General features: G+C 39.4%; 1 protein-coding gene across 19 annotated transcripts in view; it reads left to right on the plus strand.

Moving 5' to 3' along the window:
* Window positions 1–15,608, plus strand: part of BAZ2B (bromodomain adjacent to zinc finger domain 2B) — a 427,534-nt gene that overhangs the window by 275,349 nt on the left and 136,577 nt on the right. For all 19 annotated transcript variants that reach the window (XM_082260072.1, XM_082260076.1, XM_082260068.1 and 16 more), the window contains one exon: window positions 4,644–4,790. In XM_082260072.1, the coding sequence (XP_082116198.1) occupies window positions 4,644–4,790 (147 nt within the window). The remainder of the gene's footprint in view (window positions 1–4,643; window positions 4,791–15,608) is intronic.

Here is a 15,608-nt window from a genome sequence, read left to right on the forward strand (position 1 = left end):
CTTTTTTTTCGTTTTGGATAGGATGGAGATAGATTAGAACGCCTGTCTGGTTTTATAGCTGTTTGAGTCCCCATTAGGAAGATTTACCCTCTCCATTTGTAATTTTTACTGTTAATATCGAAATTGAAAGTAAAGGAAAATTCAAAATTTTAGCTTGTCCCCAGAAAAGTAATAGAGGTGAAATCTTCCAATGGGGAGACTAGTTCTGGTGACCTTGTGAGCTCTAAGGGATTCCCTTAATTTACAGGGTTTTTTCTCACTTCTTGCTTTAGCTATGGGACAGGAAGTGAAGGGAAATCTACCCAATGGGACACAGATGGCAAAAAAAGAAATCTCACAAGGGTTTTAACCCTCCCTTACTCTATCCAAAATGTAAAAAAGAAAAAAGTTTTGCCTATAGTTGTACTTTAATCCATCTTTAGATCTTCTTATGTTTTTTTGTGGCCAAACCTGGCAAAGCAGTAATGTGTACCTATTGGTATTATTTCGAGCATCATTGGGGGCACAGCCATTCCACACCAAAGTATGGAGGTAAACAGGAACACCAAAAAAGGGAGACAGGAGAAAAGCAGAAAGCTACGTAGGAGAAATCTAGCTCTTGAAGTGTGCATGAATATACTGTATAAAAAGACTTGACTTATACTACCAGGTCCACATATAACTCAAATATTACACTGGCTGCCAGAAAGTAAAGCCTAGTTTTAGGAAAAATACAGAGGTACTGTCAGTTCTAATCTCTACCTTCATAAATGAACATAAAGGGAGAAAGAACAAAAAGTGTTTTAAAACAATATTTGTAGTTATTAATATTATTTGTAGAAATATGTTAACTCTTATTCCATGTGAGTGTGAGTTTTACTGTGTATTATGTTTAGAGTGGAGCTGATAATGCATTATCTCTTTAAAAGTTAATTGGCCCTTAAAAAGTACCTGCTGAGTTTTCTTGCACTCTCATTAATTATTCTCAACTTAGGTTCATATATTTGCTGCTAGTGATTCATGTAAATTTGTCATTACCGTCATTGTGACCTTGGCTTGCATTTATTGATGAATCATACCTTGAAAATACAGTATTACCTAATACAGCGTACACTTCATCATAAGTACAATCTGTAACCTTTAAAAATGATTCTTAATATAAATCTTATAAATGTAGTTTAACATTTTAAATGTTATTCTTCTGTCTATAGTCTGTGATTAGGTATGTATGTAGGGGGTAAGTGTCTTTGTTGTTTACATGTAGTTACTGTTTTGTAGTAAAGTACAGTAATTGTGCTTTCCTGTACATTTCATCCTAATGCAAGCAAACAGATACAGCTGTCACAATGTTCTTTGTATCTAATGTTTTCACACATTTTAAGGGAAATCTATACCCAAAACTTTTCTTTTTGAATAGGTGTGGAAAGGTTTGAACCCCTGTCAGGTTTTACTACTATCTGGAAGGAAAGATTTTTCTCTTTCTATTTTGGGAACAACATTTTACCAGACAGGAAGTTAGGAAACAAACAACAACAGCATTTCCCTACTATGACAGCAGTATGCATATATGTGTCATCAGGACACGTGGACCTTAATGCCCAGCTACCACACATACATTATGTGTCGCTGTCTCGTTCTGGAGCGTGCTCTTTCAACATTCCCAGAATTGTGACCAAGCTGTCACTGACAGCTCGTGGTCCACTGTTGACAATTGGAACATGCCACATGGTCAGGAGCCCCTTCTACTGTCCTTGGGCAATTAAAGTCCCGGCTCCCGCAAGGGTAAAGTGATTGAATCTTAAGTGGAGCATATATAACAAACTGAAAATCAGCACATGGGACATAACTTACAGTCAGTAGGACGTGTCTCTTGTGCTGATTCCTCTTCTGTTAGTGAAAGTCTTCCTCCATCTTGTCATTACCACTCCCCACACCGGAAGATTAGGGCGGTAAGAGTTAATACAGCTATCATCAAGAGAACCCAACTATGCCCGGCTTTGCCCCCAGTTTCGTCATTAATAGAAGCCGTACTACAGCGTCTATGAATGAAACACGATCTATGAATGGAATGAATGAATGAAATGGAATGAATGGTGGCTAAAAACACAAGTGCAGAAAGACGCAGGTCTCTGCAAGGGTACACAGAGAACAATTGTTTTCCATGTGCACCATTCACACTACAACTGAGTGGAGAGGTGTGGAAAAATGCAGCATGTCTGCATTTTTCTGCACTGCGCCAGAGCAAATCTCAGTTCAGTTGGTTTGTTTCTGTGTGTAAAAACAAAATGGGGAAACAGTAGCTTGCATTGGAAAAATGCAAGGCACCCCCCCCCCCAAAAAAAAATTGCCTGCACAGAACGGACACCAGTCTGCTCAGGAAAACAGCTAATTTTTCTGTGCAGATTAGTGTGAATGAGCCCCTAGTGATAGCAGTGAAAGTACTTTAATTTGACTTGGTATACGTCTGTTGCAGTTCTTGTAAAACAGAGTTTAGACTTGGAGAGAAAAAAAGCAGGTTGAACAGCCAATCAGTTGTGTGGCAGTAGTCCCATGCTAACAAGAGCCATACTGATAGGAGGAGAAAGCAGAGTGACAGAGGGATGAGCTTATCAGTCTACTGCTTCTCCTGCACAGTCCAGGCACAGGCTAAGTGCCTAAGTGCTCACCGTGTCTGGTGCAGGAAATAATGTACTATACAGCTCTATATTAAATGTCCTGTGTATTGTAACTCGAAATGTTTTGTTCTGCAGTGTTTTCCTAAAACATATAAAAACACATAAAAAGGTGATAATGAAATAACAAGCAGCTTGCTAGCCCCCTGGAGTTTTGCCTTCTTGTCCTAGATAAGGAGTTTTCAGCTCTGGGATATGGGTCCTGTTACTTTTCAGCTGGAGGCTGTTATCTTTTGATGCTGATGGCTCTGGTGTAAATATGCTGCAGAAAAGGGGTTAAAGAGTGATCGGGATTAGTTTAGGGATTAGCTTTTTAAATAATGTTGGAGTCAAATTAGTTGGAGTTTGGGAATTAAGTGATAGGCTAAATGTTGGTTGGGGCTAAGCGTTAAAGATTTATTTTAAGGGTTAGGGTGAGTGTATGTCCAGCCATGTCCAGACAAAATCTTTTTTTGTTTTAGGTTTGGATAGAGGTAAAAGAGTTACAACACCTGCTGGGTTTTGCAAAATTGTTGATGACCGTACTTCAGCAAAAAAGTGCCTTTATTGATGTAAATCTATTAATACCAACTGAAGAAGTGAGAAATGTAAGACACATGACATCTCAATACTCCTGTTGTATTGATCTTAATGGCTTTACATCAATAAGGAAATCATTTTTACTGGAGTATGGCCTAATGGATTTCATGCTCACACTCCTCAGCAAAAAGCAAAAGTCTCACTTGTCCAGTTGGTTTTGTCTTAATAGGTTTTGTATCAATAAAAAAGTTGTTTTAATTGGAGTGCGGTCATCTACTGCTTTTTTTTATGCTACAGTTCTAGCAGCGGGCTGGAGTGGACTGAACTGGAGCAGTATTACATTTTCTTGGTTATCATGGGCCATGTTGGGTTTTACTTCTGCTCAAGTTCTGTTACAGAGATTCCCCCTCACTTTCTGCCCGTTGATACTGGGTAGAGGCTTTTCTGTCACCCTTGAAGTCCGGCTAAAATACTCACCATTGGCTCTTTACATTTCTGCATTCTGGCTTATTTCAGGGAAATGAGCTGCAACACAAAATGGCCACAGAGCTTCCTTCTTTGAGGATACCTAAAGAGATTATCACTTTAGTTATCCTCAAAAAATAACTGCTTAGCTGCCATTTTGCTGTAGCCCATGTCCTGGAAATAAGTCAGGGCTAGGAATGTAAACACTGGGAATTTCAGCCAGGCTTCATGGATGACAGAAAAGATCTACAGGTATGGGATTTGCATTAAAGAATATTTTTACAAACAGCACTGTGCATTTTAAATTACAAAGGCCCCTTGTCTGCATGAGCCAGTTTATGTAAAAGGTGAACTTAGCCTTTAAGGACATATTTCAACATCAGGTTAAGGGTTTGGGTAAAGGAGGGTTAAATAGTAATTAAAGCCAAAAAAAACATTTAGGAATAGTTGAGGATTTGGTAGACTAATGCCTCGTACACACGCAACGATTGTCGGCCGACCGATCGTCCGACTTTTGTCCAGAGTGGTGTTTTGTTGGTTTGAATGTGCCTAGACTGCACACAAATTTTCTCGGCCAACAAAAATCTACTTATGAAGTGATGTCATGTGCTGGTTTACTTTCCGTGTGTTTTTTCTTCTCTGAGCATGCCCAGTCTTGCTCATCAGATTTTTGTCTGCCGAAATCTGTACTGACTGACGGAAAATCGGCCGTTGTGTTGACGGCCAACAAAAATTTTATAGCCTGCACACCAGATTTTTTTCGGCCGAAAAGTCGGATTTGGTTGTCGGAAGCATCATACTAACAAGCCGAAAAACGGCCGATCGGACGTTGGCCGAAAATTCCCGGCCAATAATCGATGCGTGTGTACGGGGCATTAGAAGACATGCTTCTTTACTTTTTTTCACCAGTAAAACTCCTGCATCATGAACCAATACCTCATTCCAGATTTGGGTCCACAGCCCAGGCCTGCCTATATATAAATTTCCTTTGTTTCTTTGTCTTTGCAGATATGGAGTCTGCTGAGAGGATAACAACATCAAACTCATCATCAGTGGCTTCTTCCTCACCGTCCACCCCTTCGGCAGCTACAGTGGTTTCTAAAGGAGGCATCTCCACAGGCATCACCCCTCTGAGCTCCTCCATCACTGCTTGTGGTAGGTTTTCATGAAAGATGATTTTGGGTGCTTCATATCTTCCACCAGCAGAAGAATCATTCATAGTTGGCCAGCTTGTCTTGTTAAAGGATCATTTTGTGTTGGCCATAGGATACTGCTCAGAAGGGAAAGGGAGTGAGGAAAACTATTCAGAAAGACAAGCAGGAGGAACGTTGGAGTGAGAGGTTTGGATGGGGGGAAGGGACAGATGGAAGGCTCAGGAAGGAGCTGGGGAATGGTTCCCACCCAAGTTCATGATGGCAAGGAAGAGGAACAATTATATTTATGAGAACACAACATTTTTAAATCTTTGAGAACAATGGAATACTGTCCAGGTAGCCCAGGTAATTGTGTGTTGGTCCAGCCTATCATTTTCCCAGTTATTATAAGCGCACTGTAAAGGGGAAAAGGAATTCATGGAGTAAACGAAAGTAAATTGTTAATAATATCCAATCATATTCTAAAGATCATGGTATGATACATCAGACATCTTATTGTTTGTGATAAATTATGTAGACACTTTTCTTTCTATTTGTTTTATATGTGAGGCTCATTGCTTAGGCAAAGTTCCATTACAGGGCTCTTATATAAGTGATCTGAATTGAGACAGTGATGAAATCTATCATGTATATGGGGTGTCTCTGTGGCAAATCAGTTACATAGTTACATGCAGTAGTTACATAGTTAGTCTGGTTGAAAAAAGACCCAAGTCCACCCAGTTTAATCAATAAACCATTTGTCTTACTACATTTAAAATGTATATCTATATACTTTTCCATCCTTAATTATTATTTTAATATTGCTTGTTTTGTAACAGTGTGTCTTGGCCCCTTGCACACTTGTTCGACTTGTCCTGCGACTTGGGACTGCAAAGTTGTCATGACAAGTCATACTCCATGATTTCCAATAAGTACCGTTCATATCTTTGCGACGTCAAGTCGCAACGACTTCAAAGTAGTCCCTGCACTACTTTTTTTTTAACAAACAAGGAGTGCTTTATTGGAAAGAAATAAAAAGACAAGTAAATGTAAACAATGATCCACAACACCTTGAGAAATAAAACATGAGCGTACAGGGAAGTAAGCATTGGTATATAAATAAAAAAAAATGGCAATGTATATCTAGATTAATAATGAGAAAGTAAAAACAATACAGAGGTCAAGCAACAGTAGTGCAGCTAGGAGCAGCTGAATTCCAGAGGAGAAAAAAAGGGGGGGGAGAAGAAGGAAAAAGGGCAGAAGGGAGGAACCCTGCACTACTTAAGTCCGACTTTGTTGTATTTTGAGGTCTATGGACCTTAAGATTACACAGGTATTGTTTCAAGTCCAGTCAAAATCGCTGTACAATAGCGCGACTTTTAGGTTGCACAAGTGGGAAAGGGGCCTAAAGCTGGCCATACACGCATACAATTATTTCATTCTGGAAAGAAAGAAAGAAAGAAAGAAAGAAAGAAAGAAAGAAAGAAAGAAAGAAAGAAAGAAAGAAAGAAAGAAAGAAAGAAAGAAAGAAAGAAAGAAAGAAAGAAAGAAAGAAAGAAAGAGCCAAGTATGCTATAAATGAGTGAGTGCCAGCGGGAGCTCCTGGTGTATATTGGATTTTGATTGTATTCTTTCGTATACTGAAGTTGGATCCTGTACTACTAGGTCTGTCTGTGAGCTTTCATTCTATTTCTGAGGGAAGAAGTGGAGTTTTCCATAACTGAAGAGAAAAAGGGGATTAAAGAAGGTGTGTGTGTGTGTAGAAACCAACCGGCCATTAGTTTGCTATACTTACCCACCAGTCTGCTGACAAACCAAATAAACCTGTCTAACATAATAGGTTAAAAACAGGGGTTTAGTTAACACACATTTGCAAACGCATGGAGTTTTCCATAGACATAATGGGGTGGATTTACTAAAGGCAAATAGACTGTGCACTCTGTAACTGCAATTGCTCCATACCTTATTAAATGAGAGGAAGCTCTGCTGACTTCCATCATCCAATCATGTGCAAGCAAAAATGATGTTTTTTATCTTCCTTGCATGTGATTGGGTATTCTTTGCAAAGTAAAGCTTTACCTTATTTGGGAATGGAGCAACTGCACTTGCTAAGTGCACAGTCTATTTTCCTTTAATAAATGAACCCCAAATGTCTTTTACCCCAGTGAACCACTGCCCCAGTTGCTACAGGAAGTTTTAATTGAAAGCATGGCTTATGCCATTTCAATTGTCCAGCTTTGTGGCAGATTCTCTTTTAAGTATCATAAAATTATAAAATGGAGTAGTGGGTAATTCACATACAACCTTTTTATTTTCCAGGTCTTGGTTTTGGCTTTCTGTATAATCTCCTCTCACACAACCTCATATTATTCACTTATTTAGCCCTATTTGTGTGTATGCCTCCCTGCACTGCCTGCTTGATATAGAAACATTTGATTCTTGCAGTGACATTTCAAGAGGGAATAAGTCTCATCAACAGTACAGGAAAAACAGTATTTAAAATGTCAGCTCTCTGCTAGAAAATTAATCATGAGCTTAATACACCTATTGAGAACAAGAGTCTGCCCACAGGAATGTGTTTCATCAGGGATTACAGAGTATTTTAATAGTTACATTTTAAATAAAGGTGTTTTTGAAACAGAACGCCTGCGATGGAAAAGTGAAATGCATTAAACATTAACTACTGTAGTATAAAAATATTTCTGAACGTTTCCTTATAAAATGATCTGGATTTCTGATGAATGTACTCAATGCTCTGACATGGGGGAATCGCCACAGCTGCAGTTATAAATGGCAGTGTCCAAAACATAAACAACAGGGTGGCATCATTAACATGCCCATGCCAATGCTGTAATGCTTTTTATTGACCCACATTGGTGCTGCGAGCCTCATTTGTCTTCATTCATTCACAGACTCTATAATAGAATCTGTCATTTGTCCATTCATTTACTCACAAATGTATTTAATGCCGGTGGCTGATTTGAAATTACCGGTGCCAAGACTGCAGGAACAAAAATGAGAGCAGTGTCCAGAACAGCCAAACAGATTATTTGTTTTATTTAAAATATAAAACCTGATTTTTAACCAGTCTATGTAACTGAGCCATGAACTATGGGGCTGCCTCTACTGACCTCCTGAAAATGCTAACTGCCAAGCTGTTAAAGTAGATCTTTCAATAACTTTACAAATCTGCCTGAATAAATTCCTGATGTATCACAATATACAGGAACAGTGTAACATTTACAAAAAGATCCACAGATATTTTTAAAAAGCTCCTTTTTTTATTTAAAAGCAGTCCTAGAGCTCACGTCCAGTGTCTTTGCCTAGGCTGAGATGATGTCATCAGCATTTCTTCAGTCTCCTCTTCTAGTCTGAAATTTGTAACTGTGTGCAATGTGAGTGGCTTTACCAAGGGATTATCTGTGAGCCTGCAGTAGCTTATATATGTGCAAGCACTCATTACAAGCTGTTGTCATTGGTACCACAAAGCTCCTAGTCCACTCCCTGGTCAACTCCCGCCTCGACTACTGCTACTCCCTCCTCATTGGCTAACCTTTATATAGGCTATTCCCTCTTCAGTCCATCATGGAAGCTACTGCCAGACTCATCCACCTTGCCAACCGTTCAGTGCCTGCTACTCCTCTCTGCCAATCCTTCCACTATGCTCTGCTATAAGTGAATGCACACCCAGATGTTTTGCAGAATCTAAGTGTAGTCAGTTCAACTGCTTTTCCACAGAATATACATTTCTGCTTCTTGTGACAATTTAACCTGGGTTTTACACAGTCAAATGCATGTTAATGTGTCAAAACACAGCTAAACCCTTGGACATATGCAGTGCATCCCGAAAGTATTCACAGCACTTCACTTTTTCCACATTTTGTTATGCTGGTGTCATCAGCCTTATTCCAAAATTAATTAAGTTCAGTATTTTCTTTAAAATTCTAGAAACAATACCCTATAATGACAATGTGAAAGACGTTTGGTTGAAATCTTTGCAAATTTATTAAAAATAAAAAACAAAAAAAAATCCCATGTACATAAGTATTCACAGCCTTTGATCAATACTTTATTGAAGCTTCTTTGGCACCACTTACAGCCTCAAGTCTTGTTGAGTATAATTGCTACAAGCTTGGCACACCTATTTTTGGGCAGTTTTTTCCATTTTTCTTTGCAGGACCTGTCAAGCTCCATCAGGTTGGATGGGGAACGTTGGTGCAGAGCCATTTTTAGATCTATTCAGAGATGTTCAATCGGTTTCAAGTCTGGGCTCTGGCTGGGCCACTCAAGGACATTCACAGAGATGTCCCGTAGCCACTCCTTTGTTATCTTGGCTGTGTGCTTAGGGTCGTTGTCCTGTTGGAAGACGAACCTTCACCCCAGTCTGAGGTCCAGAGTGCTCTTGAGCAGGTTTTCATCAAAAATGTCTCTGTACATTGCTGCATTTATCTTTCCCTCAATCCTGACGAGTCCCCCAGTTCCTGCCACTGAAAAACATCCTCACAGCATGATTCTTCCACCATAATGCTTCACTTTAGACATTGTATTGGCCAGGTGATGAGCGGTGCCTGGTTCCCTCCAGACGTGGCGCTTGCCAGTCAGGCCAAAGAGTTTAATCTTTGTTTCATCAGACCAGAGAACTTTGTTTCTCATGGTCAGAGAGCCCTTCAGGTGCCTGTTGGCAAACTCCTGGCGGGCTGCCTTTTAACTTTTACTGAGGAGTTGCTTCCGTCTGGCCACTCTACCATACAGACTTAATTGGTGGAGTGCTGCAGAGATGGTTGTTCTTCTTTCTCCACAGAGAAATGCTGGAGCTCTGTCAGAGTAACCATTGGGTTCTTGGTCACCTCCCTGACTAAGGCCCTTCTCCCCCAATTGCTCAGTTTGGACGGGCAGCCAGCTCTAGGTAGAGTCTTGGTTGTTCAAAACTTCTTCCATTTACGGATGATGGAGGCCACTGTGCTCATTGGGACCTTCAATACTGCAGAAATTCGTTTGCACCCTTCCCCAGATCTGTGCCTCGATACATTTCTGTCTCGGAGTCCCCACAGACAATTCCTTGGATTTCATGGCTTGGTTTGTGCTCTGACATGCACTGTTAACTGTGGGAGCTTATATAGACACGTGTGTGCCTTTCCAAATCATGTCCAATCAACTGAATTTAACAAAGGATGGACTCCAATCAAGTTGTAGAAACATCTCAAGGATGATCAGTGGAAACAGGGTGTGATTTTTAGTAAGTTTGAAATGATTTCAAACAAACATCTTTCATGTTGTCAATATGGATATTGTTTGTATAATTTTGAAGAAAATAATGAATTTAATCAATTTTGGAATATAGCTGTAACATAACAAAATGTGGAAAAAGTGAAGCTCTGTGAATACTTCCTGGATACACTGTACATGCAGGAAAAGGTGATCTGGCAAATGTAAAATTGCTTATACTTATCAAATCATTTTTCCTATGTCCAACGCAGGTGGCCCATGTGCATGGGGCCTAAGACTGAGCCATTCTACAAGGGAAGAGTCTCTGGGAGGAATCATTCAAATGCATTTGAGATTGTGTTTATTCAATTATGTAAGTAAGAGGCTTTGCAGCAAAGTGAAAGCTTGGAAAACATTAAAAGGACTCTAAGGCTCCACCTGCTGGCTCAGACGATAAACACTAATTATTACTATGCAATAATTCATTTTAACCTCAATAAATGTACATCTCCACAGTTATCAAAAATTCTGATACATTATTTCCACCAGCTCCTGTTCTGCTGTGTCAGATACATTTTTACATTTTGTTTTTCTTGTCCAAATGTTGCACAAAGGATAACAATGCAAGTGGGGATAACTAGGCATGCTGTGCTTGTATCAGTGTTTTTCAATTTTTTTAAGTCAAGGCACCCTTTTAAGATTATTAACAATCCCAGGGCACCCAATATTAAAGTGTAAAAAAATAAACAAATGGTTTTAAATATCGCAGCAGCATCCACTTACATGGGTCACTCACCATTAGAGGTGATTCATTCCTCCACCTTTGCAAACTGGTACTGACTAGTATTCTAGCCTTTCTGCCTTTCTCTTCTCCCTCAGTTTCTCTCCTTCTCTCTGCTAATGTGACCCCAGTTCTGATAGAGAGGGGCAGGAGAGGGGGAAACAACAAAGCTGCGCAGGGCTTGCTGTCCTCCTTATTAACCAATGATGTCCTTGGTTGTTAGTATGCCGGTGGCTGGCCTGCTCAGTGACCAGGGTTATAAATATGCACAGTAAAAATCTGTGGCTTAATGAAACAAAAAGGTAGGCTTGATTCACTCACTGGCTTGTGAATAAGTTTTGGGTAGTTTGTAGCAATTTGTAGAGATTTTGTCAAGGCAACCCTGAAGAACTCAGAAGGCACCTCAGGGTGCCACAGCACCCTGGTTAAAAAAGGCTGGCTTGTAAAGCCACTGCAGTCACAGCAATAAAAATAACTGCTGATTGGTTACTGTGGGTTCCTGCACTATTATCCTTGCCTTATAAAGAGCCCCTATTAAAAGAAAATTGTAATGACTTTTGCTTATTGCTCATGGGCTAATATTTAAAAGGACACTGTCATGTTGCCCATTGAATGGAAAAGATTGCCCTGTATCATTACGTTTTGAGTAGTCATTTTTGTGGGTCAGATCACCCTTGACTTCCTATATCTCCTGAGCTTCCTTTTGGTAGAGTTCCACTTTAGGGCTTGAAATATACAGATAAATTAGAGGGATATGAGTACTGTATTAGAAACATTTGATTGAACCTGTCTGAAAAGAATGAGCTCTCTTGATAAGGTGCATTTATATGTGATCGCCTACTGGCAGACATTGTCAAGGGTCCTTGTCCTTGAGGAGACGAAAAAATTTGACAATATTTACTCATCTGACTGTTTGTAGAGAACAAAATGAGAAGTAGGAAAAAAATCTGATGTATCCAGAAGGTTAGCCATTAAAAGATTAAAGCTACATAGAAAAAAAGGCTTTATTGCTTTGAAAATAAAAGGAGGTAGCATCCTTATATTTGAATTAGTCGTCCTGTGTAACTGATGGTTGAGTGTGATTCTAGATGGTAACTGGAAAAATCTCACAATATTATTTCACATATCGATCATTTTTCTTTTATGCGGCAATACTACGTAGACTGGTAGTAAACGGCTGGATAACTGAAAGTTATGCTTGTGATTTTGAGCACTGCTTGTGATAATTGGGGTCTCTTTGATTTAGGATCTAAGAACTAAAGAACACAGGTGTGTGTCGAGGAGTCATTGCATCCAATTGGTATCTCTAAATACATTTGAGTACTGAAGGGTCATCAACTCAATATATGAAATAGAAATGGAACAAAAGAACTGAGTGGGCATTCAAGGATGGTTCTTCAGTACATTCATATCCACGTACAACATATGTAGTATAAAAATAGCAAAGCTTTATTACAAATCATCAAATATTAACAATTGTGCAAATGATAAAAAAATAAGTTTCCTTTAGAAAGTAATGCAAATTAGGAACAATCAGACAGTTAACAGAGACCATTAAGTTATTTTCCTACGTGTTTCACGGTCACAGCCACTTCTTCAGGGTTTGAAGTTCCTCCGTCTGATAGTGTCTGGTATGATAAATTTAAATCTATAAATACAATATATAAACATATTAGATGCATATACATTACATATGTGATTTCCATTTCCTCTCCTACAGGGCATGGAGGAAAAAAAAAAACACAATTATATTATATTGCACATAAATACCAGATAAATCCTTCATATCTGTCGGTGCTATGGGTAGGCATAAAAAAGAGATGTCAGATGACCACACCTTCCAGTTTAATTTACCTGTCGGTCACTGAGCCCTTTTATAGTTACATAGTTGGTAAGGTTGATTAAAGACATTTTTCCATCCAGTTCAACTTAAATGTGTGTGTATAAGAAACACATCTATAAATTTTTTTAACTTATCTACACTCCCCGGTGACGCCACCAATGGTGGAAGGTAGTTCCACATCATTAATGTTCTAGCAGTAAAGAACCCCTAATGCAGTTTAAAATTAAACCCCTTCTCGTCCGACTTCATTGTGTGGCCACGTGTCTTCTTTAGGGACCTAAGATTAAATAGCTTCCTCCCAATACTTGCAACCATTTAAAGAATTCTATATTGTGAGCATATCCCCTTTTAGGCACCTCTTCTTCAAGGAGAATAAATGTAATTTCTGTAGTCGTTCCTCATAACTGAGGTCCTCCAGCCCCCTTAGCTTCTTATCCTTTTCTGGAGTCTCTCCAGCTCAAGGACATCCTTTCTGATGCTTGGTGACCAGAGTTGGGCTGCAAAGTCAAGAGGTGGCCAAATCTTTTAGCATCTTTCAGCAGTCAGATGTAATTATTACATGTGGAGACTTTCTAGCTTGTTGTAAAGTCTCTCCTTGGGAAAGTCTAAATCGTTTCTCTACTACGCAGAAAAGTGAAGGTGCAAAGTACCATTTGCTAGTCCTAAAACTAATCAATGAAAATGGCTGGAAGATTGTGTGATGTGTAAATAGCATTCACCTCTGGACCCACATACCACCAGCCTATTGTCTACATATAAGAGGCATGTGTAAACTCGGTGTGCTTTGTGTATTTTATCCAGATCTGTGTAGTAATCTAGTGTGAAACTTTACATTGTGTAGAAGCTTTTTGTAATAAAGACCGGTCGCTGCTGCTCTGTCTCCTTGTGCAGGGTGACTGGTCTTGTCTCCGCTTCCTCCTCTAGTTTTCTGCAGGAATCCTGTAGTGGGTGGGGACTGCTGGGTTCCTCCCACAGCTCTGCTCTCTGTACAGGTTATGTACAGCACAGTGATGATATCACCACTAGTTTTACAAGATAGTATTTGGATTTGCATTTGGTGCACACAAAGTGGATTTATATTCTTTGTGACTATTGAGGAAAATATTTTAACCATTTTAGGTGGGTGGCACTGGCAGGCTCAGCAACATATAAATACTTTGTTTCGGACATGTGCACAGGCACAACCCTTGGTTCTAACCGGATCGTAACTGGACACAGTGGTGGGCACAGCGGATTACAGTTCCTGATACTCAGTTTGTGCTTTGAGCGGCTGGGGGATCACATGATCACAATCTATGCACAACTTGAAGAGTTTTATTTACAACAGTTGTGCTTTCTGAAGTAATGCTGTGTCTGGCCCACATTTTTTACATGGTACCTGGGCAAATCACAGCACTCTGTACCATGTGATTAGCTATAGCCAATCACAGCATGACAACAGAAAGCAAGCAATCACAGTTAAAAAAAAAATCCCTGACAAACCTTCACGCCCGAATAGTACAGTGTACTATGGTGTACGTATGATGCTGTACTGCACTGGTGACAGTATGTAAAAAAAATAGTAAACAAAATGAATAATTATACACAGTAGTAATATACACGTATTTTGCCAAAGACATGTAGCAAAATACATATTGGCCTAAACTTATGAAGAAATTTGATTTTATTGCATAGTTACATAGTTAGTCAGGTTGAAAAAAGACACAAGTCCATCTAGCTCAACCAATAAAAAACAAAAAAGAAAACACAACCATACAATCCCATATACACAATGCTTTACCCACAGTTGATCCAGAGGAAGGCGAAAAACCCAAGCAAAGCACGATCCAGTTTGCTACAGCAGGGGAAAAAATTCCATCCTGATCCCCCGAGAGGCAATCGGATATTCCCTGGATCAACTTTATCTATAAATATTTTGTACCCAGTTATATTATGTACACCTAGGAAATAATCCAGGCCTGTTTTAAAGCAATCTTCTGAGCTGGCCAGAAGCACCTCTGGAGGGAGTCTATTCCACATTTTCACAGCTCTTACTGTGAAGAAACCTTTCTGTATTTGGAGACGAAATCTCTTTTTCTCTAGACGTAAAGAGTGCCCCCTTGTTCTCTGTGATGATCTTAAAGTGAATAACTCAACATCAAGTTCACTATATGGACTCCTTATGTATTTATACATGTTGATGTATACCCCCTTAACCACTTAAGCCCCGGAAGATTTTACCCCCTTCCTGACCAGGGTTTTTTTTGCGATTTTTTACTGCGTGACTTTAACGGACAATTGCGCGGTCGTGCAACGCTGTACCTAAACGAATTTGACGTTCTTTTTTTCCCACAAACAGAGCTTTCTTTTGGTGGTATTTGATCACCTGTGCGATTTTTTGATCATGAGTTATAAACAAAAAAAGAGCGTAAATTTTGCAAAAATAACAATATTTTTCACTTTTTTTTATATGAAATTCCCCCCCCAAAAAATGTAAAAATCAACATTTTTTAACATTTTCGGCCAATTTGTTTTATGCTACATATGTTTTGTAAAAAAAAATCGCAAAAAGCATATTTTGATTGGTTTGCGCAAAAGTTATCGCGTTTACTAACAAAGGGAAAGATTTTTGTCATTTTTGGTGTTTTTTTTTTTAACGAGTAATGGCGGCGATCTGCGATTTTTTTGCGGTACTGCGACATTGCGGCGGACAGATTGGACCCTTGACTGACATTTTTGACACTTTGGGGGTACCAGTGACATTACTGCAGTAATCAGTGCTATACATATGCACTGTTACTGTAAAAATGACACTGGCAGGGAAGGGGTTAACTGTATTGGAGAGAGAGGGGTTAAGTGTGTCCTAGGGGTGTAATTCTAACTGTGATGGGACATGGCTACTACTGTAAAAACAGAGATCAACGGTTCTACATAGTAGAACCGTCTGATCTCCATTTTTACACAGAGGAGAATGACAGGCGGCTTGTTTACATAAGCCGCCCACCTTTCTCCCGCTCTACCGACGATCGTAG

This window comes from Pelophylax lessonae, assembly GCF_965119305.1.
Source record: "Pelophylax lessonae genome assembly, chromosome: 6".
Taxonomy (NCBI): domain Eukaryota; kingdom Metazoa; phylum Chordata; class Amphibia; order Anura; family Ranidae; genus Pelophylax; species Pelophylax lessonae.